At 44.8% G+C, this 23,861-nt stretch overlaps 1 protein-coding gene across 3 annotated transcripts in view; it reads right to left on the bottom strand.

The window, feature by feature from the left end:
* The window catches only part of DENND2A (DENN domain containing 2A), a 103,823-nt gene that overhangs the window by 26,363 nt on the left and 53,599 nt on the right, over positions 1 to 23,861 (bottom strand). For 2 of the 3 annotated variants that reach the window (XM_004272135.4, XM_049715071.1), the window contains 7 exons: positions 17,246 to 17,446; positions 11,174 to 11,267; positions 10,657 to 10,707; positions 9,083 to 9,270; positions 4,509 to 4,618; positions 3,518 to 3,587; positions 2,358 to 2,435 (listed from right to left, as the gene is read on the bottom strand). In XM_004272135.4, coding sequence (XP_004272183.2) covers positions 2,358 to 2,435; positions 3,518 to 3,587; positions 4,509 to 4,618; positions 9,083 to 9,270; positions 10,657 to 10,707; positions 11,174 to 11,267; positions 17,246 to 17,446 — 792 coding nt within the window. The remainder of the gene's footprint in view (positions 1 to 2,357; positions 2,436 to 3,517; positions 3,588 to 4,508; positions 4,619 to 9,082; positions 9,271 to 10,656; positions 10,708 to 11,173; positions 11,268 to 17,245; positions 17,447 to 23,861) is intronic. The other variant, XM_049715070.1, reaches the window with a different exon arrangement.

The following is a 23,861-nucleotide window of genomic DNA, read 5'->3' as shown; positions in this document are numbered from 1 at the left end:
CTACAACATGGATGAACCTCGAAAACACTGTGCTAAGTGAAATAAGCCAGACACAAAGGGACAAATAGTGTATAATTCCACTTACACGAGAGCCTAGAGTCGAACTCATAAAAGAGACAGAAAGTAGAGTAGAGTGGTGGTTGCCAGGGGCTGGGGGAGGAGGGAACAGAGAGTTAGTGTTTAATGGGTACTGAGTTTTAGTTTGAGGAGATGAAAAAGTTCTGGAGATGGATGGTGGTGACGGCTGCACAACAATGTGAATAAACATAATGCCAACCAATTGTGCACTTAACAATGGCTAAAATGGTAAATTTTATGTTATGTATATTTTAGCACAATAAAAAGACAAAAATTAAAAGTAATTCCATGGGGAGGGGAGGCAATTGAGAAAAAAATATCTAAAAAGGCTGCTTAGGGGATCAATAATGAGAAAAAGGTTGCGGAGGACTGTGCCAGCAGAATGAGGCAGAAGTGACAGTGGGCCAGTTCTAAGCCCAGGCCTTAGGAGGCCTGCCTTATGTGTTTCTGCTCGCCCTCTCATGCCCCTGCCACAGCTGCGAGAAGAGCACGCATGGGACAGCTTACTGTCTAAGGGAGGTGACAGATGTGTGAGCCAGACCCGCACCCAGACTTGCAGCCTTAAGCACAGCCCAGCCAGCCTAGATCAGCCAACCCCCAGCCTACTAGCAGCACATGAGTGAGCCCATGGAGACCGGCAGAGCCGAACCCCAGCTGCCTGCCCCTCTGTGAGAGTAAATGATGGCTGCTTTACACCACGGTGGTTTGTTACATAGCATTATTGTAGCAATACTTCTGCCTTTCTTCAGAGATTCTGAGAGCTGTTCTTATCCATGATTCCTCTTTCTGTACTAAAGGACAATTTGCCATTTTAGTTATCCTTGTCCCTCACCTAGAAATAGCTTGAGATTTTGGAATCATTTAGCCAAAGCTCTGTCTATGGTTCTATGCTGAATATTTGCTGTGTGATCTTTGGCAAGTCTTCATACTACAGTCTTAAAACATATGCTGTCACAAAACTGACATGCAAAGGCAGGACTGTGCATCACACGAGTATGTGAGGATGTTTACTTGCTCTGCACCCCCTGCCCATGATATAGCAATGCAGCTTATGTGAACCCCAAAGCTGCCCCTGGGTGCTGGGCTACCTCACATCAGCTGTTTGCTCCCAGATTCATAAGCATTCTTGCAACAACAAGGGCTATGACCTACAGCCTTATTTCCATGTTTAAACAAGCCCATGTTGAAGACTGGCATGAGCAGCAATGCATATCTGTGCTGCAGCTTGTAAATGACTGACTTTAATGTACAATGATTACCACTTCACGTGGAGTGGAGGTAAGACCATGACTCAGATTACACTGATAACGTTAACTACCTCAGACTTGCATACAAGTTCCACCGTGGCAAGAGGTCACGCTACATCAGTATAATTCAGGCTTCCTCTGAGTTCAGGAGGAGGGTGGGCAGGAGGGAGGGAGACTTTTGTTTCGGAATGCTTTTAGGGAGTGTTGCTTACATCCGTGGAGAGCAGATGTAGGACTTCAATTCTCTAAAAGAAAGCTCAGACTGAAATACGTGCTCAAGAAGGATTTTAAAAAAATTTATGGAGGGACTACCCTGGCGGTCCAGTGGTTAAGACTCCAGGCTTCCACTGCAAGGGGCATGGGATCGATCCCTGGTTGGGGAACTAAGATCTGCATGCTGTGTGGTGTGGCCAAAAAAAAAAATTTATGGATTATATATTCAGGTCTGGTTAACACAGGAAAAAACGTTGAATTATACCTAACTTTTGAGATTGGCATCATATAGCATAGTAATTATCTCCTACACACCATTCCGGAATACTGGGGTGGGTAAGCCAATTCACCACGGCAATCCCTATGTCTTGGTATACTGGCTCATTTTCCAAAAAGGACCAAATTATACTAAGATTTTGATAGAGCAGTCTTGCGATAGCAAATCTTGCACACACACAACAGATATACACACACGACACATATACACAACACACAACGTGACAAAAGATAATGCTTAAGAGAAGGAAATTAAAACGTATGGAATATTCTGGGGAGATCCTCTGCCCCTCCCATCCTCAACTGCAATGACTTTGACCTTCTCCCCTCCCCCACTTTCTGGGCCACAACCTTCATCAGCTCATTTCCTGTCCTAAAGTTTAGAGAATAGATGAGGCTCAAGGAAGGGAGAAGGAAGAAGTGGGAAGGAAAACAGGTGGGGGAATAAGAGGATAAAAGTCACACGAGTTAGGGTGTCTCCTGTGTCCTCCTGGGCCCTGCCCTGCATTCCCTCCCTCCCTTCTCTGAGGCCCAAGTCCTCACCTTCGAAAAGAGGCTGAAGCATCCCAGGCGGCTCACGATGCAGTAAACTTCAGGGAGACGCTTTCCTTTGCCACCAGGCTTTTTGGAGTGAAACACAAGGAAATCATGAGTGTTACCAATCTCAGGGGAGGAAAGACCCCAAATGTTTTTAACATGCTGCCTATTGTTTCCATACACCATAGCTTTTGAAAATCAGTGAGGTAAGCAGTTACCAATACCCCGTCTTATAGGTGAAAGCACTTCTAGTTACGTAGACATATTTTTTAATTCTCCCAAAGGGACCAAATCAAGAGTGTTGTGCACACAGCAGGTGCTCAATATGGCCTATAGCACCATAAAATAAGGAATCTTGTTTACCCGTATCACTGTAATTCCTCTCAAGGAAATTATTTATTCTTTATCATTATTATAATAAGTCCGAATGAGAAATCATTTCTGAAAATCCTTTTTGGAAACTGACTTTTAATTTTCAAAACAATCTCAACACTTAAACTCTAAAGTAATTATATCAACAAAATCTATTATCCCACTTAACTTTTTTGATTATTATCCACACTTTTTATTCACTAATTACTAAACAGCCACTATGTGCCATGCGTTATTCTTGACTATATTAGCCTATTTATAAAAAGACTAAAATATACTCTCAGTGGAAAATGATTTGCCACTACAGAAGATCGTCCCCAAAATGGGCCTCAGAAAGACCAGTTCTTAAATGTTTTGGCAAAATCATTTCATTGAAATAAGTTTCTGACTTTTATAGGTTAATGTTCTGAAGGAGGCACTTAAATTATTTGCGTCATAAACAACAAAGCCATCCTTCTTCTGCCCTAACAACTATTATGAATGTTCTCTGTAGGCTCTCAAAGTCTGTTTAGCACACTTTATTAGAAAGGACATTTGGTTTGAGGAGAGAAAGTCATTTATTTGGCAGGGAAAACAATGGAGAGAGTATTTTCTTTCCAAAGGAGACAGACAATGTTCCCGTCTACCAGTAAGACTCACGTGGACCCCCAAATATTCCTTCCTGTTTTTAACTGCCCCGGTGAACTTGCTACACCTCCTGTCCCTTCTCGTGTGGCACGTGGTGAGTGAGACCTCAGGAAGCCAGCGCCGGCTCTGCACAGAGCTCTTGCTGACCGAGAGCAGGACGTACTGACCAGCAGTCTTCGGCAATAACCGAACCTCCTGCTCCCATCTTCTCCAGTTAAGACAAACGAGAATGTTTCACTGTGGTTGGGAAAACGAAAGCGCGTTACAAAGCAAAACAAAACCAAAGTCACATCGTGTTGAGCAACCAGGGGACATTCTGGGGGAGGCTGTCAAAAGGGCTGCTCGCTGTCTGGCTTGTCCACCTCTGGGCTGGGGCTCCGGTCACCTACAGCTTTGGAGTCTGTGTCAGGGACAGGGAGATCTAAAGTGTCGCTGCGTCCTGAGACGAAGTGAGGAATTTTCTTTTCACCCTGAGCCCTCATATAATCCTATCACCTGGGCCATCCCATTGCATGCACACAGCAGTCATTATCTGAGCCCGGGAGTGAGGTGGCATCTGCTGATCTAGGGATGTGCCTCAGCGAGGGAGCAGTGGAAGAGTAGGACACTTCTGTGCCCCTCTCGGAACCGCCCCTTGCGCGGCTCTCCGAGGCCTGGACCGTCCTAAAGACTGCTGGGCCAACTTCAAGGAACTCAGTATCCCTCAAACACTCAGGATTTGGAGCCTCCTGAGTTTGGTCAGTTACTGAAACATCTGATAAAAAAATATTGGTATCCAACAACATGGGTTAAAGCAGAAATGTAAACTTATCACAATCCGAGTAACAGCTGGATGGGCTACTGAAGAAATATTTCCAGAGCACTGGACAAGTATTAGTGATGGGCAATGCTTTCCTAGGCTATGAATTACCTTATTGCCCATCACGTCAGCTTATGAAACACACTCCCAGGTGGAGCGGGAGATCTGGGAATCTGCACACTTAGCAAGGTGATTCTTGTCTTCAGGCAAGTTTTAAAAACACCTGTGGAGGAAATTGCTACACTCGGGCCCACCAGGATCACTTAGCAGTAGGACCGACTTATGGGGTCTACCATCTATGACCCCCTCTAGTTCTTGCTTTAGTCTTTGCAGGAGGGGAGGGGGATGCCAGCACATACCTGGTAAACTGCTGGACAGGAGTCCAGTCCTTGGCGTCAGGGAAACAGAATTGGGGGATAGCCTTCAGCTGGTCCTCAGCTTCTCTCATGAACTTGAAAGACCTTTCCAACTGCAGGGAGAAGGGCGAGAGAAGATTGGAGAATAAACCCCAGCACCGGAGAGTGAGGCAGATGCTTGGCAAAAGCACATCTCCCACCTTCCTGAAGTCATGACTGCCACCTTAATCTCCACTTTGAGGAGGGTTTGCAGCTCAGTCTGCTTGGGGTTTTTGTCCCCAGGGCAGTTCCAACTATAATCTTATGGGGGAAATGAGGAGAAAATAAGTGTGCTTTAGAGAAATGTTCTCTATGCAGAACATTCTGGAATGTAAGTATTTTAATCAATAAGGAAACGCTGTCACAGCAATCCCTTCCAAACCGGAGACTCATGAATCTGCAAGGCAGAACCTCAAATCTAGTCTTCTGACCTCTGGGCCCAGGCAAATGCGTCCCTCCTTGATCTAGGCAAAGACGTTTTACAACACTTTTTAGTGACTACATCCAGCTAAATTACATTATATGGTGAAATTTAACTCATTTCAGGAAGTCTTTGAATGTCAGAACTAAAGGAAAACTAGACATCATCCAGCCTGACCTTCTTATTTTAGAGATAAGAAAATAAGCCCCGGGAAGTTAAGTGATTTGTCCATGATCACACAGCTAGACTCTAGTAGAGAATCAAAATGATCTTAATCTCTAGCCTGTCTATCTTTCTCTCTCTCTCTGATTTATCTGACATATCACAGACTGGATGAACATCATCTCATTTCAAAATGGAATGAATCAATAAAGTCTGATTTAGAGATGATATTTAAAGCCATGAGTCTGCTTGTTCTGTGTCTGAACAGGTTACCTGTGCTAAAAAAAAGCATCCCATCCTGTTGGACAGCAATGCACATGCAGTTAACCATACTGTACTGTGCACATGGAGATGTTGGGATGGTGAATTTTATGTTATGTGTGTTTTTTTTGTCTCAATTGAAAAACAAAGGCACTCTAGGTATAAGTTTGGGATACAAAAAGGAATAGTTTATAATTAGCACAGTTAGCTTATAAATTGGTACTTCTAATGTGTTGGGAAGAATTGTTGGCTTTTGCTGTGTTGTTGATGATAGGTTTACACTTGTTAAATTTCCTTTATAAACAGTTAAAGAAAAATAAATTATGCTAAAATTATCTTCAGTCATTTGAAATATCAGATATTTGAAGTGAGTGGAGTATGAATTTCTAAAGTTACGAAATTGTAATGTCTAACCTAAATTCTTACTATAATATTTTCCATAATTTCTTATTTTGTTTCTCATAGTTTGCCATTGGCCTCCACCTTAAACCAGGCTGGCAGAGAGTTTCTGACATCTGCAGGCCAACAGTACCTTTGACTCCTTCACAGAGGATCTACAAGCCTTCCCAAGGCCATGAAACGTCAGAGAAAAGAGGTTTCTGGAGAGCATCCAAAAGAACAGAGCACCGGGCTGATGGCTTTCAATTTGAAAACCCACTTCTAGTATGATTCCCCTTAGGCTAGATCAAATTTAAGTAAAGCTGCTACTACTATTAATGGTGGAGACAACTATCAATGAGTGAAACACAGTCACCATATGTAGACTGAAAGCCAGTCATTAATTGTCCTTTAGTTTTTCTTCTTCAGAATAAATAGTCACTCTTTCTTTTCTGTATAATTGTTCTCTCTTCTATCCATGACTCAGAGGATTCCAAATGGTCCTGGAACAGTCTTTGAGTTGATAATTCACTAGCTCAGACTGTTGCCAAAGCAATAATTTTTGATTACCCTTGGACAGTCTTGCAGAGAAGCAAATACCAGCTGGGTGTAGTTGTTGGAAGGGGTCATTAATCATCACAGAGTGAAGGACCCCAAACTATAAATAATACAAAAGGAAGGAACAATGACATTTCTCCACAGTGGAAACAGCATTAGAGAACTGAAGCACAGGCCTTGTAGAGAAATGAGTTCTAGCGCTTTTCAACGTGGCCCAGTCACCATTTGGATGAACCCACCCTCAGACCACATGCACGATACCCAAAAATATGTGTCTATACACATGTGCTTACACACACTGTCATCAATGTATGAGTTGTCCACCCGTATGTGCACACACATGCTCTGACATGCACAGGAGCACATTTATAGGAAGTGGCCCGCAGAGATCTCTCTTACAAATACAACCAAGCACAGATGGCTGGAAAACAGCCTGACCTCCATGAGTTGTCATAAAGATAACTGCAAGATATCAAGCATTTTAAGGGAATACAGCAGGCATGATCTCTAGTGTGCAAATATGGAGTGTAAACCTTGATTAAAGTGGCTATAGGGGTGGAGGATAAAACTCATGAAAAAGAGCTAAAAGTGAGGAGGCAGAAGGAGAAAAGGGGCCTTCTGACAGAGGGAGCAAGTGAAGGGAAGGAGATATAAAGTAGCCTGGCATGCAAAAATGCATATAAAGGATGATCAGCGTAACATTAAAAATACATATCTAAAGAAATACTGGCAGCAAGACACATTTCCAACAGAAAGAGAGTGGTTAAATAGATTAGGGTAGGGGATTCCCTGGTGGCACAGTGGTTAAGAATCCGCCTGCCAATGCAGGGAACACGGGTTCGAGCCCTGGTCCAGGAAGATCCCACATGCCACGGAGCAACTAAGCCTGTGTGCCACAACTACTGAACCTGCGCTCTAGAGCCCGTGAGCCACAACTACTGAACCCGCGCGCCTAGAGCCTGTGCTCCGCAACGAGAAGCCACTGCAACGAGAAGCCCGCGCACCGCAATGAAGAGTAGCCCCCGGTCGCCACAACTAGAGAAAGCCCGCGCGCAGCAACGAAGACCCAATGCAACCAAAAATAAATAAATAAATAAATTTATTTAAAAAAAAAAGATTAGGGTATACCCACATAACGCAGCATTATGTAATTTCAAAAATGATGTTTTAGAATTCGTATTAAATATGTTTATAAACAATGACAGGTTTATAAAACGACACGGAAATTACACAATGTATGATCTCAGTTTTCTAAGAAAATTATACTATGAGAAAAGACTGGAAGAAAACACAATAAAACGCTAACAGTGATGATCTCTGTGGGATTAGAGATGGCTTTTTTCTTTATACATTTCTGGATTAGTCCCCTTTCAACAGTGACTATGCAACTTTCCACTCTTTAAAAAACGTTTTAATGTGATGTCTAAGAGTCTGGAGATTCCATGTTGGAAACTCAAGCATTCAATAGTTAGGTTGATTCATTAATTCATTCACAAATTAACGCTTTTATTCCTGGAACACTGGTTAAGTATTGCTATATGTATAACATTGTGCTATGCCCCAAAGGAAGTACATAAAATAATAGGACAGTCCTTCATGTGTTGGTGCAAGTGTGGTTCTCAACTAAATATGGGCACACCCGTAGCACTGGGGTTTTCAGAGCATCATCCCTGGAGCTCAGACAGAGGAAGTGGAATAAGTGCCGGTGTGGAGGGCTGGTGCCTGTGGTTTCTTTCAGTTATACATATTTCCATCCTAAACTCCAAGCAGAGGGCTCGATTGCTGTGCTGGAACCCAGTGCGCAGGACAGAAGGCAGGCTGGCCTGAGAAAGGAGAGGGACAGCTGGAACCTAGGTCTTGGTAGATGCTGGGATTATGCTTGGGTGGTGGCAGCAAAGGGAGGCCCTGATGGGACTAGGACATGAGCGCCCTCCCGTTCCTGTGTCTGCGCACCTGCATTGTATGAACTGTACAGAGACTGTCACATTGTACCTCGCGAGTCTTTGTAGGCTTATCTCATGCCCTCCTATCAGAGTGTAAGCTCCTTGAGGACAGGAAACACATTTTGCTCATCTTTGTAATGCCCTGGGGCCAAGCAGAAAACAGCTTGAAAGTAAAAGGGTCTCAGTAAATTCTGGCTGAACTCAATTAGAATGTGGTGGAAGCTCTTTATTACTGATGTCAAAGGCTAAGAATAATTTACATATTCTAGGCCATGTCATTTTCGGCTTTATTGAGCGCCGTTTCATTTTAGGAGCCATAATTTAATATATGGTAAAGCCACATCCACATAGCCATGACCCATGTGAGAACAGAACAGGATTCTCGTGCATACACACATACAGAGGCACACAGGGCACGCAGGGGTGTGTAGCATGGACACAAACATGACACTCCTTAGGGAGAGTTGTGCGGCTGATGGAAAGAAGCTTCTAGGACAGGTTGGGAAGAGACCTGGCTGGATAAGGAGATGGGGAGGATGAAGAGGATAGTACAGTCAGCACAGTGACCACAGGAAGGGGGCTAAGTATTTCTGTCCCTGCTTTGAGCATTGACTCTCACACCTCCTCGGAACTTGCAAATTGTCCAGCAGCGGTTTTTTTCACTTGATATACCTTAATTAGGACCCATTTTTGAAATTCTAAGCACTGAATGTTCCTTGGGCTCCTGTACCTCCCTGAAACCGTGAGTACCAATAAGATTTTGTCAAGAATGCTGCAGTCCCTGGCAGGCTGCAGATGCCTGGCCCACCCTGTACCTTCAGAGGGAACTGCTGGGTGAGTTCGGGCACATAGGCAGCGCCGGCCTGCTTCTTGTGCAAAGACACGACCACAAAGTACTCGAAGAGCTGCCTCTCCTGGTACTCGACGAGCTCCCGGTCCAGTGATGGGTATCTTGGAGCCTGCTTCAGGCGTGACTTCACATTGACCAGGCGCTGGCTGTGGGCTAGAGAGGGAGTGGGGGGGGGGAGAGAGAGAGAGAGAGAGAGAGAGAGAGAGGGAGGGAGGGAGGGAGGGGGAGGGAGGGAGGGAGAGAGGGAGGGAGAGGGAGGGAGGGAGGGAGAGAGGGAGGGAGAGGGAGGGAGGGAGGGAGAGAGGGAGGGAGAGGGAGGGAGGGAGGGAGGGAGAGAGAGAGAGGGAGGGAGAGAGAGAGGGAGGGAGGGAGGGCAGGAGGGAGGGAGGGAGAGAGAGAGAGAGAGAGAGAGAGAGAGAGGGAGGGAGGGAGGGAGGGAGGGAGGGAGGGAGGGAGGGAGGGAGAGAGGGAGAGAACGCCTGAAAATGACTCACCCCCAATGTGGAATTGCACAGAGCTGCAACACGTTGTGTAATTCCTAGCTCAAAGAACTTTTTCTAATCCTAAAAGAGTGTTCCCACATTTAACAAATTAGTACAAAGCTCCTTATTTGGGATTCTTGCCAGAGTTTTAGTTGGAGCAACACCCGCCGGGCCACCAGGCTAATCGGGGTGCAGGAGCCTGGAATGTGGGATCTGCTGTCTGGACTTAGGGCAGCGGCTTGAGTGACCCTTGGGTTCCTCTGTCAGATGGGGTGGGGACTCCTCCCTTCACTCACTTCCTTCATCTGTCAGTTTGGGGGATGTGACAAAATCCAGACCCTAGAGCTTTTGGAGCTGGGAGCTTTGAAAACATTCCATGTGGCTCAACTGGCAGAGACCTGACTAACTCAGGAACCCCATCTGCCTTCTCTCCTGCCACCATTCTGTGCAATGGAAGTGACTGGCTTCATTCCAGAGGTGGGAGCAGGTGGGTGCTGGAGGCAAATGAGGCAGGGCCACTGAGCAGATGGGTCCCCATCACCTCACTGAGCAGCCCTGGACTATGGCTTTCTTTGGCTTCCCCCCTAGGGTCTGAAAAGCTGTGGAGAACTCACTAAAGCCTAGATTGAGATCACGAAATTTAGATCCACAGGGACCAATAATTTCAGTGACTTCATTTGACAGATGAGGAACTAGAGGCCCTGGATCTCAAGTGATTTCTTCCAGATCACAGAGCCAGGAGTAGGGCAAGAGCCCCAGGTCTCTGGAGTCCAGGCCAGCACACTGTACCTTACACAGGTGTGAGAAACACCTATGACATAACGGAAAGGCACAGGAACGGGGTGTCACTGCAGTGGTAGCCACCCTGGATCTCTAGAACTGAGCTGTAGGCTCAGGGACCGAACAGGCCCACTCTGGCCAGGCTCAGACTTTCACGACTTGCCCAACAAGCTCGTGCAAGGCCACTGTGTCCCGTCCCTCACACTGAACAGGAAGGGCTACCTTCGCAGCTTCCCAGTCACCTGCACGCGCCCTGCACAGCAACTGCTCTTCTCACCTTTCAGCTTCTCCTCGGTGTCACTGTCAGACTCACTGTTCTCATCTGTCACTAGACAAAAAAACATAACAACAAAAGGAAGAAAGTTGCAAGTGTGGGTTTTTCTAATGCAGGAAACTTTTTATATGTGGTAGCACAAATCCAAGACTTCTAGTTCAGAGGGGCTGTTTTCTTTTTGTCTATTTAAATGTAATGAACAAACTATGTCTTTGTCCAACTACATGTGTTTCCAAATTAATTTGGCTTCAGTTCAGATGGTACCTATATAAATACAGCAAAAGATACTGGCCCCTTTAATGTATATTAAGCAAAGAAGGTTGCTCCCATGGTGAGGTCAGAGAATGCAGCCCTAGGCTGACCTGATGGATACACAGGGAGACAGGATGGTGGGGGACATTTCCAAAGCCCCCAACTTGTTCTCCTCCTTGCGGAGTCAACCCCAAACAACAGGAAGCCACTTGTAGGAAGATTCTGTTTTCAGATTCTTGGGGGAGAAGGGATGGTGGCAGGGCCCTACCTTTTCCTGAGTTGCTCTCCGTGGACTGGGACAGCCTCTTCACCCGTTTCTTTCCTCTCCGGGCCTCATAAATGGCATTGATTCGCAACACCAGCTGCCAGACACGGGGAGAAGAAAAGCCAGTGTGAGCAGTCTCCTCCCTGTGGCAGCTGGGATTCCTTCGCTGCCCATTCTCTTTTAGGAGGGTGGTGGGCCAGGGAAAGGGGGTGGGGGGAGACATTTCCCACTGGCCCGCTGGCGTCTTTCGGTCATTCCTCTGGGCCAGATAGAAGCATGACTGTCAAGAACACTGAAGGCCGCTGCCAGCCTCACTGATGTATGGGCGGCTGTCGTCTGAATATGCTAACGCAGCCAGCTGAGACACAGAGGGAGACGATTTCATTGGCTAAATGGTGTGATGGCTCCCCCCCCCAGCCCCCCCACCCCCCGGCCCTGATAGTGAAACGTAACTGTGGTTTGGGAAGGAGCTTTTGCCCCCAAAACAAAACAAGGAAAGAAAGAGACAGAAAAAAAAATGTTCCCAGGCAGGGCCCCTTTCATAGGCACCATGCCAAAGAGTGTCTGAGCAGAAGGAAGGGACCAGGGACTGCGGTGGCTCTTGAGTCCGAGCTCAGGACTGCAGGGAGGAGTGCCATGTACCGGGCACACCGTCCTTCCTGCAGAGGACACACTGGCCGCAGACTTGCTGAGGCCTTTCATGACCTCTCTGGCGCTCAGAAGCCGAGCTGCTCAGCAGACACCTTAGTAAGCAGCACATCCTCCAGACTGACTATAGCAGAACTGTCCCGTGATTGAGGCTCTGGGTCACTTCCCCTCAGGCTTTACGGCACCACCTGCAACTTTCAAGAGAAGAAGCTTCCTGGACTTCCCTGGTGGCACATTGGTTAAGAATCCGCCTGCCAATGCAGGGGACATGGGTTCGAGCCCTGGTCTGGGAAGATCCCACATGCCGTGGAACAACTAAGCCCGTGTACCACAACTGCTGAGCCTGTGCTCTAGAGCCCACGAGCCACAGCTACTGAGTCCACGAGCCACAGCTACTGAAGCCCGTGCGCCTAGAGCCCATACTCCACAACAAGAGAAGCCACCACAATGAGAAGCCCGCGCACCGCAATGAAGGGGAGCCCCCGCTCACTGCAACTAGAGAAAGCCTGCGCGCAGCAATGAAGACCCAAGGCAGCCAAAAATAAATGAAAAAAAAAAAAAGAGTGTAAGCTTCCTGGGTTCCATCTGGTTGGGAGAAAGGGAAGTCTACCCATGCATAATTGACACAAACCAGTGACTTTAAAGGGGAGCTGTCTGTAAGCTGCTGCCTTGAAAGGTTGAAAATTCTTTCATACATTGGGAAGAACAGGAGGGGGTGTGCTATGGTAAACTGGGTGATGTGTACCCGTCAGGGACAGTTGCCAATACCCACCTCTGCCCCCTACTCCTCGATCCCCTCCCTAAAGTAGTTCACCAGCTCCTCTCTACAAGCACTGGCCCACCAGAGAGGAGGGTGGCTTATTCTCAAGGCCTCCTTGTGGCCAGCCTGGGTTCCGTCCCCCCAGCTCTGTGGACTCTCACTGACACTGCCCTGCCGTAGCCTCGGCCATCTGTGCCCTCTGGCTCCTGACGGGAAGCCCAGCCCTGGCCTTGCCAGCTCTCAGTGTGAACTCCTCTTCCCTAACCGTGAACCTGACCCAACTGAGGCCTCTGCCTTCACCCCCAAATCCCTGCCATGTGGCAGCTCTTTATATTTGCTCTCATGAACCAGCCACCTCCTTGACAGCTCACACCCCTGAATTGGCCTTCTTTTCTTTTCCCGCATGTTCTAACTAGTGGGATGTAACACTAACCCCATTTCCCATGCAAGAAGACACCGTATCAACAGTATTATTCACAAGGACCAAGAAGTGAAAACAACCCAAATGTCAACTGATGGATGAATGGATAAACACAATGTAGCATGTACATACAAGGGAGTATTATTCAGCCTTAAAAAGGAAGGAGATTCTGACACATGCTTCAACGTGAATGAACCTTGAGGATTTCATGCTAAGTGAAATAAGTCACAAAAGGACAAATATTGTATGACACCACTTATACGAGGTACCCAGAGTAGTCAAATTCATAGAGACAGAAAGTAGCATGGTGGTGGCCAGGGGCTGGGGGGAGGGGGGGAATGGGGAGTAAGTGTTTAATAGGTGCAGCGTTTCAGTTTGGGGAGATGAAAAAGTTCTGGAGACAGATGATGGTGACGGTTGCAGAACAATGTGAATGTACTTAATGCCGCTGAACTATACATTAAAAAATGGTTAAAACGGTAAGTTTTATGTTATGTATATTTTATCACGATTTTAAAAATACAGGTAGGGCTTTCCTGGTGGCGCAGTGGTTGAGAGTCTGCCTGCCGATGCAGGGGACACAGGTTCGTGCCCCGGTCCGGGAAGATCCCACATGCCGCGGAGCGGCTGGGCCCGTGAGCCATGGCGGCTGAGCCTGCGCGTCCGGAGCCTGTGCTCCGCAACGGGAGAGGCCACAACAGTGAGAAGCCCGCGTACCGCAAAAAAAAAAATACAGGTAAATAAACAAATGAGTTGCTAGGTCAAATTGTTTTTGGAGAGAAGGAAATTTTTAAACCTTTTCAAAATCTCCCCCCAAAGTATCCAAAAATTAACTAGAAAGAAGACATTTACAATATAGTTAATATCCTTCCATTTGTTTAAATAAAATGAACACTAGACTGTAAGCTCCATGCAGGCAGGAATTTTTGTCACTTTTATTTACTGCTGTCACAGTACCTGTATGGGATGGAGCAGGGCCTGGCACACAGTATGTACTCAATAAATATTTGTTAATTATTAATTTGTTGAATGAATACTGAGCATCTCCTATGTGCAAGGGATTTTGCTAGGAGCTGTGAGGGATAAAAGGACATATGGGACATGGCACACATTCTCAGGGAGTTTACAAGCTAACAGGAAGGACGAAGGTGCATTCGTAACTATAAGACAATTCATGAGTGCTATGTAAGTAGTATAAATAATATGACAGAGAAGGTTTTTCTCATTTTAAATCAGGTCATAGAGTAAGTGGAAGCCAAATATATACTTCAGTTAATAAATCTTTGTTCCTTTTTATTTAAAAAAAAATTTCCCCAGGGAGAAAAACTTAAACAGGCTTTCACATAATTGAACTTTAACAGGAGATAAGTTTTGTTGTTTTAAAAGTGTTCTGAAAAAAAACACAAAAGTGTTCTGTACTAGAAGTATTGGCCTTTTTAGAAACTTTTTTAAAGTTGAAAACAAACATTTTTAACTATAAGCTCATTTGGAAGACAGTCTGTTTCAGACAGAGAGTCATCTGGGACCTAATTCTGCCTATGATGGCTGCCTAAGAAACAAAGGATTCCACATAAACCTGCTACAGTGCCAAGGGGGAGTTCACTTCTCATTATAAAGGACAGCACGATGTTTCATGAAACCTGGGGACATCACACCACTGTGTAATTAACTGCTCCGTTTCAGCTGCCACGTTAATGAAGGTACAGGGTTGCTAGGAGAATATAGGGAAGGACTGTCTCTTTCTCTCTCCCCTCCTCCACTGGGACCTTCATTCCTCTTAGGGCTGAGGCGGGAGAGATCAAGGGAAGCATCCATACTTCCAGAAGGGACTCGTGTTACGCGTTACAGCAGAGGCAGCTGAAGGAACACCAACCAACCCATTAACTGATGAGTTGTGAGTAGACCATTAAGTCCTTCTTGCTAGATAAAAACACAAAAGCAAGGGTTTTGGATAGCAAACGCTTTAAGGTTCCAAAACCTGGAAGTCATGAATGTGCCTGAAAAAGAAACTTTGACTTCAAGTAAAGGATTCAAAGCATTTGGAAAGGATAAGCCTAGGTTAAGATTAAGTAGCAAGTGATAGAACTGAGGATTCATGAGACTTCTAATAGACTGTAATGAGTCATTTTTAAAGAAATATTTATTTGTTTATTTGGTTGTGCCGGGTCTTAGTTGCGGCAGGCGGGCTCCTTAGTTGTGTCATGCAAACTCTTAGTTGCAGCATGAATGTGTGATCTAGTTCCCTGACCAGGGAACCAACCCTGGGCCCCCTGCCTTGGGAGCACGGAGTCTCACCCACTGCGCCACCAGCGAAGTCCCTGTAATTAGTCATTTGTTTTCTTTTTAAACATTCCTTTGAAGAATTGTGTACTTCACCTTTATGACTAAAATTTTAATAAGATTTTGTTGTTGTTGTTGTTGCTGATTTTTCTCCAGATTTGATTACACCTGCCAAACCCTACTTGAGTAAGTGCTTGGGCACTACGTAAGTGGGGAAACTCACTTCAATTTCAGGCAATAAAGTAAGAGGGACAAACTGCTGCTTGCAAGTTAAATTCATATGAAGTGGCAGAAATAGTTCTACCTTTATCTCCACCTCTCTATTTTTATATAAAATATGCACACATATTCTCTTCCCCTCAATCTCAAAAAATCTTTTTTAAATATTAAAATACTATAAAGGGGGAAGTGATGGGTAAAAGCGCAGGGGTAGAAGACAGAGGGTAAATGCTTACTAAGAGATACAGAGTCAGACTTAGAGTTGTATCAAAACTCTTTTAAACTCAGCTGATTCATTTGACTGTTCCTGTTTAATTTGCTAAAATAACAGTGAGGCTGTATAGATGTTAACAGCCACTTGTAATTATTTCACTATTGCAGGTTTTTGACATTACAGATATGTGTGAGTCATGCCAGAACAAGAAGAGGAGAGTTAAGACAGTGACTGAAAGACAGCCAAAGGGAGACAGAAAGCGATTCCACCAGGGGCGAAGGAGACTGGGATCCATGTACTAGTGGGAGCTCATTCAGCCAGCATCCAATGATCAAGATGCAACCTGCACTGTGCCCCAGGTGGCACGAGGCAACCAGGAGAACAGGAAGGGGAACGAGGCCTGACTCCTGCCCTCCATCAACAACACAAAGCAAGACATCTCCCCTGTTCCACCTGCAACCCCGCTGCTGGGCTGCAGGTGACAGGTCTTCTCTTGCCGCCTGAGCCTAACCGCCCTCACCCTTCAGAATGCACTCTTTCTTTTGGCTGCGCTGTGCAGCTTGGGGAATCTTAGTTCCTCGAGCAGGGATCGAACCCGTGCCCCCTGTAGTGGAAGCGCAGAGTCTTAGCTACTGGACCTCCAGGGAAGCCCCCAGAATGCCCTCTTGATTGTCCAGGTGACTTAATTTCACTTGAATAAGAATGTCGGGGGCAGGGGTGATATTATGGCTCAAAACACTGATTAACCAAACTGGGTCAGGAGGGACTGGCTTGTGAAAATGTCCCTGGACTTTCAGGTCAACGGGTCACTTTGAGAAATCTGATGAAACCTACAGACAACCCACCCCCTCTTCCTTTTATCCCCCCCAAGCTCATCCATACAGTTTTACATGATTTTGTGGGTTTCATGATCCCCTAAAGTCCATCCATGGACTCTGAAATGAAGAATTCCTGCCCTAAAAGTTCCTGAGGGAAGTTGGTACCAAAGTGGCCAATGAAGAATGACAAGCACTGCAGGGGTTGGACTGAGCAAAGGAAATGTAACAGCAACAGCGGCCACATGAGATGCACATCCAAGCCCTTGGGCATGTTTTGCCTTTGGGGCTGAAAAGAGCCAGAAAAGATGTATTTTTGACAAGTGCTCCCTTGGAGCGCAGGCTCCATGTGGTGCCACCTCTGCGGTGGGAGGTGACGGAGTCTGAGCCAGAGCACAAGGGATGGAGCTCTGCTTTTTGAGGCCATGAAGGAGGGAGATGCGGCCCTTTGAGGCTGGGTCCTGGAAGCACAGGTTGGTATCCTAAGAGTGATAAAGGTAGGGAGAGGGATGGCTAAGAGGAAGGCTACAGGACCACCACAATTACTCTGACAAAGGGCCAGATATCTCAGCCTGCTGGCTTCACTGTGTCTACCCGGCCTGTGGTGAAGCAGGAAGAAGGGCTCAGTGATTTGATCTCTGCCCAGACTCCTCTGCAGCCTTCCTTTGCAGGGAAGGGGGAGTGCACATCTGAACATGAAGCTTGTTGCAAGCCTTACCTTGGGTATCTTTCTCTTCTTCCTGCCGTTCTGTGGGTCTCCGAGGTTAAAGAAAGTGTCATCAGGGCTGCTGGGGGTGGAGGGAGGGCTGATTTTAGAAGGGGACCCAGTGCCATCCCGACTCAGCTTCCTAGTGTCCAGCAGTTTGAAGTTCCTCCTTTCTGAATTTTGCCGGAAAAAAGCAGGTTTGGACAAGGACTGCTGTGAGGGGAGAGGAAAAAAGAAGAGTAAATAAATACAAAGGGACTAAATGAGAGGTAACTGGTGGTGGCAGTGATGGAGACCAAGATCAAGAAGGGAAGCTGGTCTATGTTCCCAAGGGTATGTTGAGTCTGCCTATGCTATTCTTAAGTGCTCAATAAACACTTATCATTCAATTATAGAAAATGAGCATGATAAAGGATGCAAGTCTAATCCAGTCTCTTTTTAGACAAGTGGGAACTCACCTGGCTCAATCCCTTACTTTACAAATGAGGCTTTCTGATACAATGTACCGGGAGTTACAAGACCTAAGCATAGCTTTGTCCCTGCCACTGGTAAGCTGAGTGCCTTCTATACAAGGAATTTCACTTCTCCGCGCCTCAGTGTCTTATTTCTAAAAATGAGCTGCTTTAAGGTCAAAAGGCAAATAAAAAACCAATTAAAAAAATTTGCGACTTATAGAACTCATTTTTCTAATACATACTATATATTAATGAGAAGAAGACTAACAACTCAGAAGAAAAACAGGCAAAAGATGAGAATTGAAAGTTTACAGGAAAGGAAATATAACAACTTTTATATATATAAAAGATTCTTAGCTTCACTCAATCAGAAAAAAAAACATTAAAACTCCACTGAAGAAACATTAAAAATTTTTATTGGAGTATAGTTGATTTATACTGTTGTGTTAGCTTCTGCTGTGCAGCAAAGTGAATCAGTTATACATATACATATATCCACTCTTTTTTAGATTATTTTCCCGTATAGGTCTCATTATACAGTATTGAGTAGAGGCCCCTGTGCTATACAGTAGGTCCTTATTAGTTATCTATTTTATATATACTAGTGTGTATACGTTAATCCCAATCTCCCAATTTATCCCTAACCCCCAACCCCCCTGGTAACCATAAGATTGTTTTCTACATCTGTGACTCTATTTCTGTTTTGTAAATAAGTTCATTTGTACCTTTTTTTTTAGATTCCACATATAAGCAATATTATATTTGTCTTTCTCTGTCTGATTTACTTCACTCAGTATGACAATCTCTAGGTCCATCCATGTTGCTGCAAATAGCATTATTTCCTTCTTCTTTATGGCTAAGTAAAATTCCATTGTATATATGTACCACATCTTTTTTTAAAAAAATTAATTAATTAATTAATTTATTTTTGGCTGCGTTGAGTCTTCGTTGCAGTGCGCGGTCTTCTCATTGTGGTGGCTTCTCTTGTTGCAGAGCATGGGCTCTAGACGCGCAGGCTTTAGTAGTTGTGGCACGCAGGCTCAGTAGTTGTGGCGCACGGGCTTAGTTGCTCCGCGGCATGTGGGATCTTCCTGGACCAGGGCTCGAACCCGTGTCCCTGCATTGGCAGGCGGATTCTTAACCACTGAGGCACCAGGGAAGTCCCCCACATCTTTATCCATTCCTCTGTCGATGGGCATTTAAGTTGCTTCCATGTCTTGGCGATTATAAAGAGTGCTGCAGTGAACATTGGGGGTGCATGTATCTTTTTACATTATGGTTTTCTCCGGGTATATTCCCGGGAGTAGGATAGCTGGATCATAAGACAGCTCTATTTTTAGTCTTTTAAGGAACATCTATACTGTTCTCCTTAGTGGCTGTACCAGTTTACATTCCCACAAACAGTGTAGGAGGGTTCCCTTTTCTCCATACCTCTCCAGCATTTACTGTTTGTAGATTTTAAAAAATTTATTTATTTATGGCTGTATTGGGTCATCGTTGCTGTGCACGGGCTTTCTCTTGTTGCGGAGAGTGAGGGCTACTCTTCGTTGCAGTGCGCGGGCTTCGCGTTGTGGTGGCTTCTCTTGTTGCGGAGCATGGGCTCTAGGCGTGTGGGCTTCAGTAGTTGTGGCGCGTGTGCTCAATAGTTGTGGCTCACAAGCTCTAGGGCGCAGGCTCAGTAGTTGTGGTGCATGGGCTTAGTTGATCCGCGGCATGTGGGATCTTCCCGAACCAGGGATCGAACCCGTGTCCCCGGCATTGGCAGGCGGATTCCTAACCACTGCGCCACCAGGGAAGTGTCTGTTTGTAGTTTTTTGATGATGGACATTCTGACTGATGTGAGGTGATACCTCATTCTAGTTTTGATTTGCATTTCTCTAAGAATTAGTGATGTTGAGCATCTTTTCATGTACTGAAGAAACATTTTTCAAAGATTAGCAAAGATTAAAAAATTTGATAACTCACTGTATTGATGAAAGTGAGGGAATAAAATCACTTTCACACTTTCATACACTGTTGGTGGGAATGGAAATTGGTACACCTCTACGGAGGGCAATCTAGCAGTGTCAACAAAAGTACAAATACATATATGCTTTGACCCAGTAATTCCACCTGTAGGAATTTGTCCTGATATGCTCATACTTATGCAAAGTTATATTGTACAAGGAAAGTCATATTATGCAAAGTATACCGTACACTGTGCCATGGTTTGTAAACACAAAATACTGGAAACAACCTACAGGCATCGATGGAAGCTGGTCAAATTATGGTACATCCATAAAGTAGAATACAATGCAGGTATAAAAAAACTTAATGGACTGGTATGGAAGGTTCTCTCATTTATACATTGTTAAGCATAAAAGGTAAGGCGTAGAATAGCTGGTATAGTATGCTGGTGTGTGTGTGTTGGGGAGCTATTCTGCTGGTATAGGCATAGGACAGTTCTGGAAGGATACACAAAAAACTAACAGTGGTTGCTCTGGGAAGAGAGATAAGGGTGAGATAAAGACTTTTCATTGATACTTTTCATACTAAAACTTTGAATGATATGAATGTAATAACTACTCAGCAAAATAAGGAAAATTAATAAAGATTTTAAACAACTTTGACCACATGGTCTCTAAAGGTACTTCCAGATGCATGTTTTATGATACCATAATTATAGCTGCAACGTCTCTTTTTAAAAATTACCTAATGAATTAGATGAGATAAAGGTATCTAGCAGAGTACCTGATACACAATAGGCATTCAGTGTAAGTTTTTCTTTAAGACATTGACATTTTTTCATACTTTAATGTTCTAACTGCATTTTTATTATATTGTTTATGTTCTTTTCCTGTTTATTCTTTGGGATCCTCGTGTTTTTATTATTATTTTGGATGAGCTCCCTATATAGAACAGATATGAACTATTTGTCAGTTTTGCTGCAAGTGTGTTTTTCCCGTGTGATTTGTTTGTATTTTTATTTTGGTTATGTGGAATTTTTCACATAGTTTTTTTTTTTTTTTTTTTTTGGCCTCACTGCTTGCAGGATCTTAGTTCTGCGACCAGCGATCAAACCCAGGCCCACAGCACTGAAAGGTTGGAGTCCTACCCACTAGACTGCCAGAGAATTCCCCACATAGCATTTCTATGTATGAAAATCTGATCATCTTTTCCTTTGTGATAAATTTACTCTCTTCTTTCTTTCCCTAGAAAAACAATACCTTCTTAAAGGTTTAATATATATTTAATTCCATTTTCTTTTGGATGTTCTTAGTTTATTTTGAATATATTTTATTCATTAGTCCATTTGTAATTTATTTTATTGTATGTTAGTCTAAACTGATTTTTTCCTTCAAGCTAACTTATCCCTATTCCATTTAATACATAAGCCTTTCTTTCTCTATCAATTTATAAGACCACATTTATCATATCTTAAACTCTCATAGTTTTATTTTGTTCCTTTGGTTTCTCCATTCTTACTTAGTTCCAAACAGTATGTATCAATAACTCCAGAACCTTTTTTTTTTTTTTTTTTTTTTTTTGCAGTATGCGGGCCTCTCACTGTTGTGCCCTCTCCCATTGTGGAGCACAGGCTCCGGACGTGCAGCCTCAGCAGCCATGGCTCACGGGCCCAGCCACTCCGCGGCATGTGGGATCCTCCCGGACCGGGGCACGAACCCGTGTCCCCTGCATCGGCAGGTGGACTCTCAACCACTGCACCACCAGGGAAGCCCTCCAGAACCTTTTTAAAGATTTCCAGGAATAAAGACTCCCAGCCTTCCCAGGTGGCCTCCTCCTGTGTCATCATGGGTCTATAGGGAGCAATCACAAGCCCTGAGTAGAAGAGGCTGGCCTGACTTGCTCTCTATGGGCTTCTTAATAATTAAAGCAGCACAGAAGAAGGAATAATGACAAGCCTTCTTCAAGACCAAACTCCATCTGCAATGAAATCCAAGGAAATGGCCCCAGTTCTTTCACTGCATTGGAATCTCATACCAAATTGTTGGCAAAAAGCAGGTATCTGTTTTTATTAGAGATTTAGATTGCGATAGAGTTTGTTCAAAGAAGTTTTGACCTATGAAAAGGGCTGAGAATAAAGAAAACGGAAAGGAAGGAAAACACGGCACATGACTTTCTAAAGGGTGTGAAGAGACCTGGTGGAGGCTGTGTAGGGGTTGCATCTTCCAGGGGTCATGCTGCTGGAGAGGGGGCCTGGTGTGTCCCAGAGCACCCAAAGGAAGCCACCAAATGTCCAGGGAGTTTTCATGAGGGGGTGGAATTTCATTAGCTTCTTCTTTTTTTTTTTTAATATTTATTTATTTTATTTATTTTTGGCTGCATTGGATCTTCGCTGCTACACACGAGCTTTCTCTAGTTGCGGCGAGGGGGGGCTACTCTTCGTTGTGGTGCGCGGGCTTCTCATTGCGGTGGCTTCTCTTGTTGCGGAGCACGGGCTCTAGGTGCACAGGCTTCGGTAGTTGTGGCACGTGGGTTCAGTAGTTGTGGCATATGGCCTCTAGAGCACAGGCTCAGTAGTTGTGGTGCATGGGCTTAGTTGCTCCGTGGCATGTGGGATCTTCCTGGACCAGGGCCCAAACCCGTGTCCCCTGCATTGGCAGGCGGATTCTCGACCACTGCGCCACCAGGGAAGCCCTCATTAGCTTCTTTTTTTTTTTTTTTTCTCATTAGCTTCTTAACTGATAAAAAGGCTTAGTGGGCTGTCGGGGAGAGCATTATCATGTATAACAAGCACAATCTGAGAACAGGAATAGAGTCAAGAGCAAATAAAACCAAGAGTATCTTCGGGGTTTACAGCCAGTGCAGTGAAACAGATGGAAAGATGGTCAACAATGAAGACAGAATTGCCTGTAGAAGGCCTTTGAAAGTGAGGATATGAAGCCAGCAGGAATCAGCAAGTTTTTTCTAAAAGGCCAGACAGTAAATATATTAGGCTTTGTGGCCTATACTGTCTCTGTCACAACTACTCAACGCTGCCACTGTAGTGCAAAAACAGCCATAGACAATATGTAAACAAATGAGCTTGGTTGTGTTCCAATAAAACTTTCTTTACAAAATCAGGCAACCATCAGCAGTTTGCCAAACTTGAACTATAGTATAAAAGGAAAGTCACTACAGGACCCTAGGAATGATTGTGTCAGACTATGGTCCAGAGAAGATCCCAGCTTTTGATCAGAGCACCTCAGACCGACAAGCCCTGATGATAACACACCCATCCTATGGTGTCTCTATGGAGTAATCTCTATGGAGGAGCCTAGCTCTGCTGCAGCAGAGTCTCCCTAACCTTAGAAATATTTGATTTGCAATGGACTCAACCAAAGATCTGTAGTGTCCAAAAGGGAAAAGCAGACAAGAACCCTCTGTTGAAACCTCTTATTTCAGGAGACAGTATGATGGGCCCTAGCCAGGGAGCATACACTGGGAGGAGGGGGCGACAAGGAAGCTACGTGCCTTGTGCCTCGAAGAGGGAGCTGACCTGGACTCAGCCAGAGTTCATTCACCCTTCTTGTCTGTGAATGGTGGCTAATGGCTTAACTCCTTCCACTCCTCGAATGTCCCTGTCCTACTGCCTCAGGAGACTGACCGCAGGAGACTGAAAGGGTCCTTGATATAAAATATCCCATCTCCTCTTTTATCTATCTCAACCTGACTCCTACTCTCTTCTACAGAGGCCTCCCCCAGGAAGTAGTCAGATGCCATTCACACACACGTACACATTTGTTCACATATGCCCACAGGTACACATATTCACATGAATACATAGAAGCTCCCTTAACTATACATACATAGAGATACACAGGAAAGCATACACACACATTCCAACAATTGGGACATTACGCTAATGTAAAGTAATGGCGTTACATTAAATGATGGCATACCATGCAGGCAATACAAGTTGTTTTTAAAAATAAAGTTAATGACATGGGGAAACACTCATGATAAATGTAAAAGAGCAGCAAAAATGTATATACAACATCATCCCAAATCTTTTTTTCATGTACACACACACACACACACACACACACACACACACACACACACACACACACACACAGTGTGACATGGTCTGGAAGGAAGTAAACCAAAGTGTTAACAGTGGTTTTCTCTGGGTGTTGGGATTACATGCAATTTATAAAAATACTTTAAAAACACACACACACACACATAAT

The sequence above is a fragment of the Orcinus orca genome, chromosome 9 (genome assembly GCF_937001465.1).
Source record: "Orcinus orca chromosome 9, mOrcOrc1.1, whole genome shotgun sequence".
In the NCBI taxonomy this organism is placed as follows: domain Eukaryota; kingdom Metazoa; phylum Chordata; class Mammalia; order Artiodactyla; family Delphinidae; genus Orcinus; species Orcinus orca.
The sequence above is the reverse complement of the archived record's forward strand: the minus strand, read 5'-3'. Positions and strand labels throughout refer to the sequence as shown.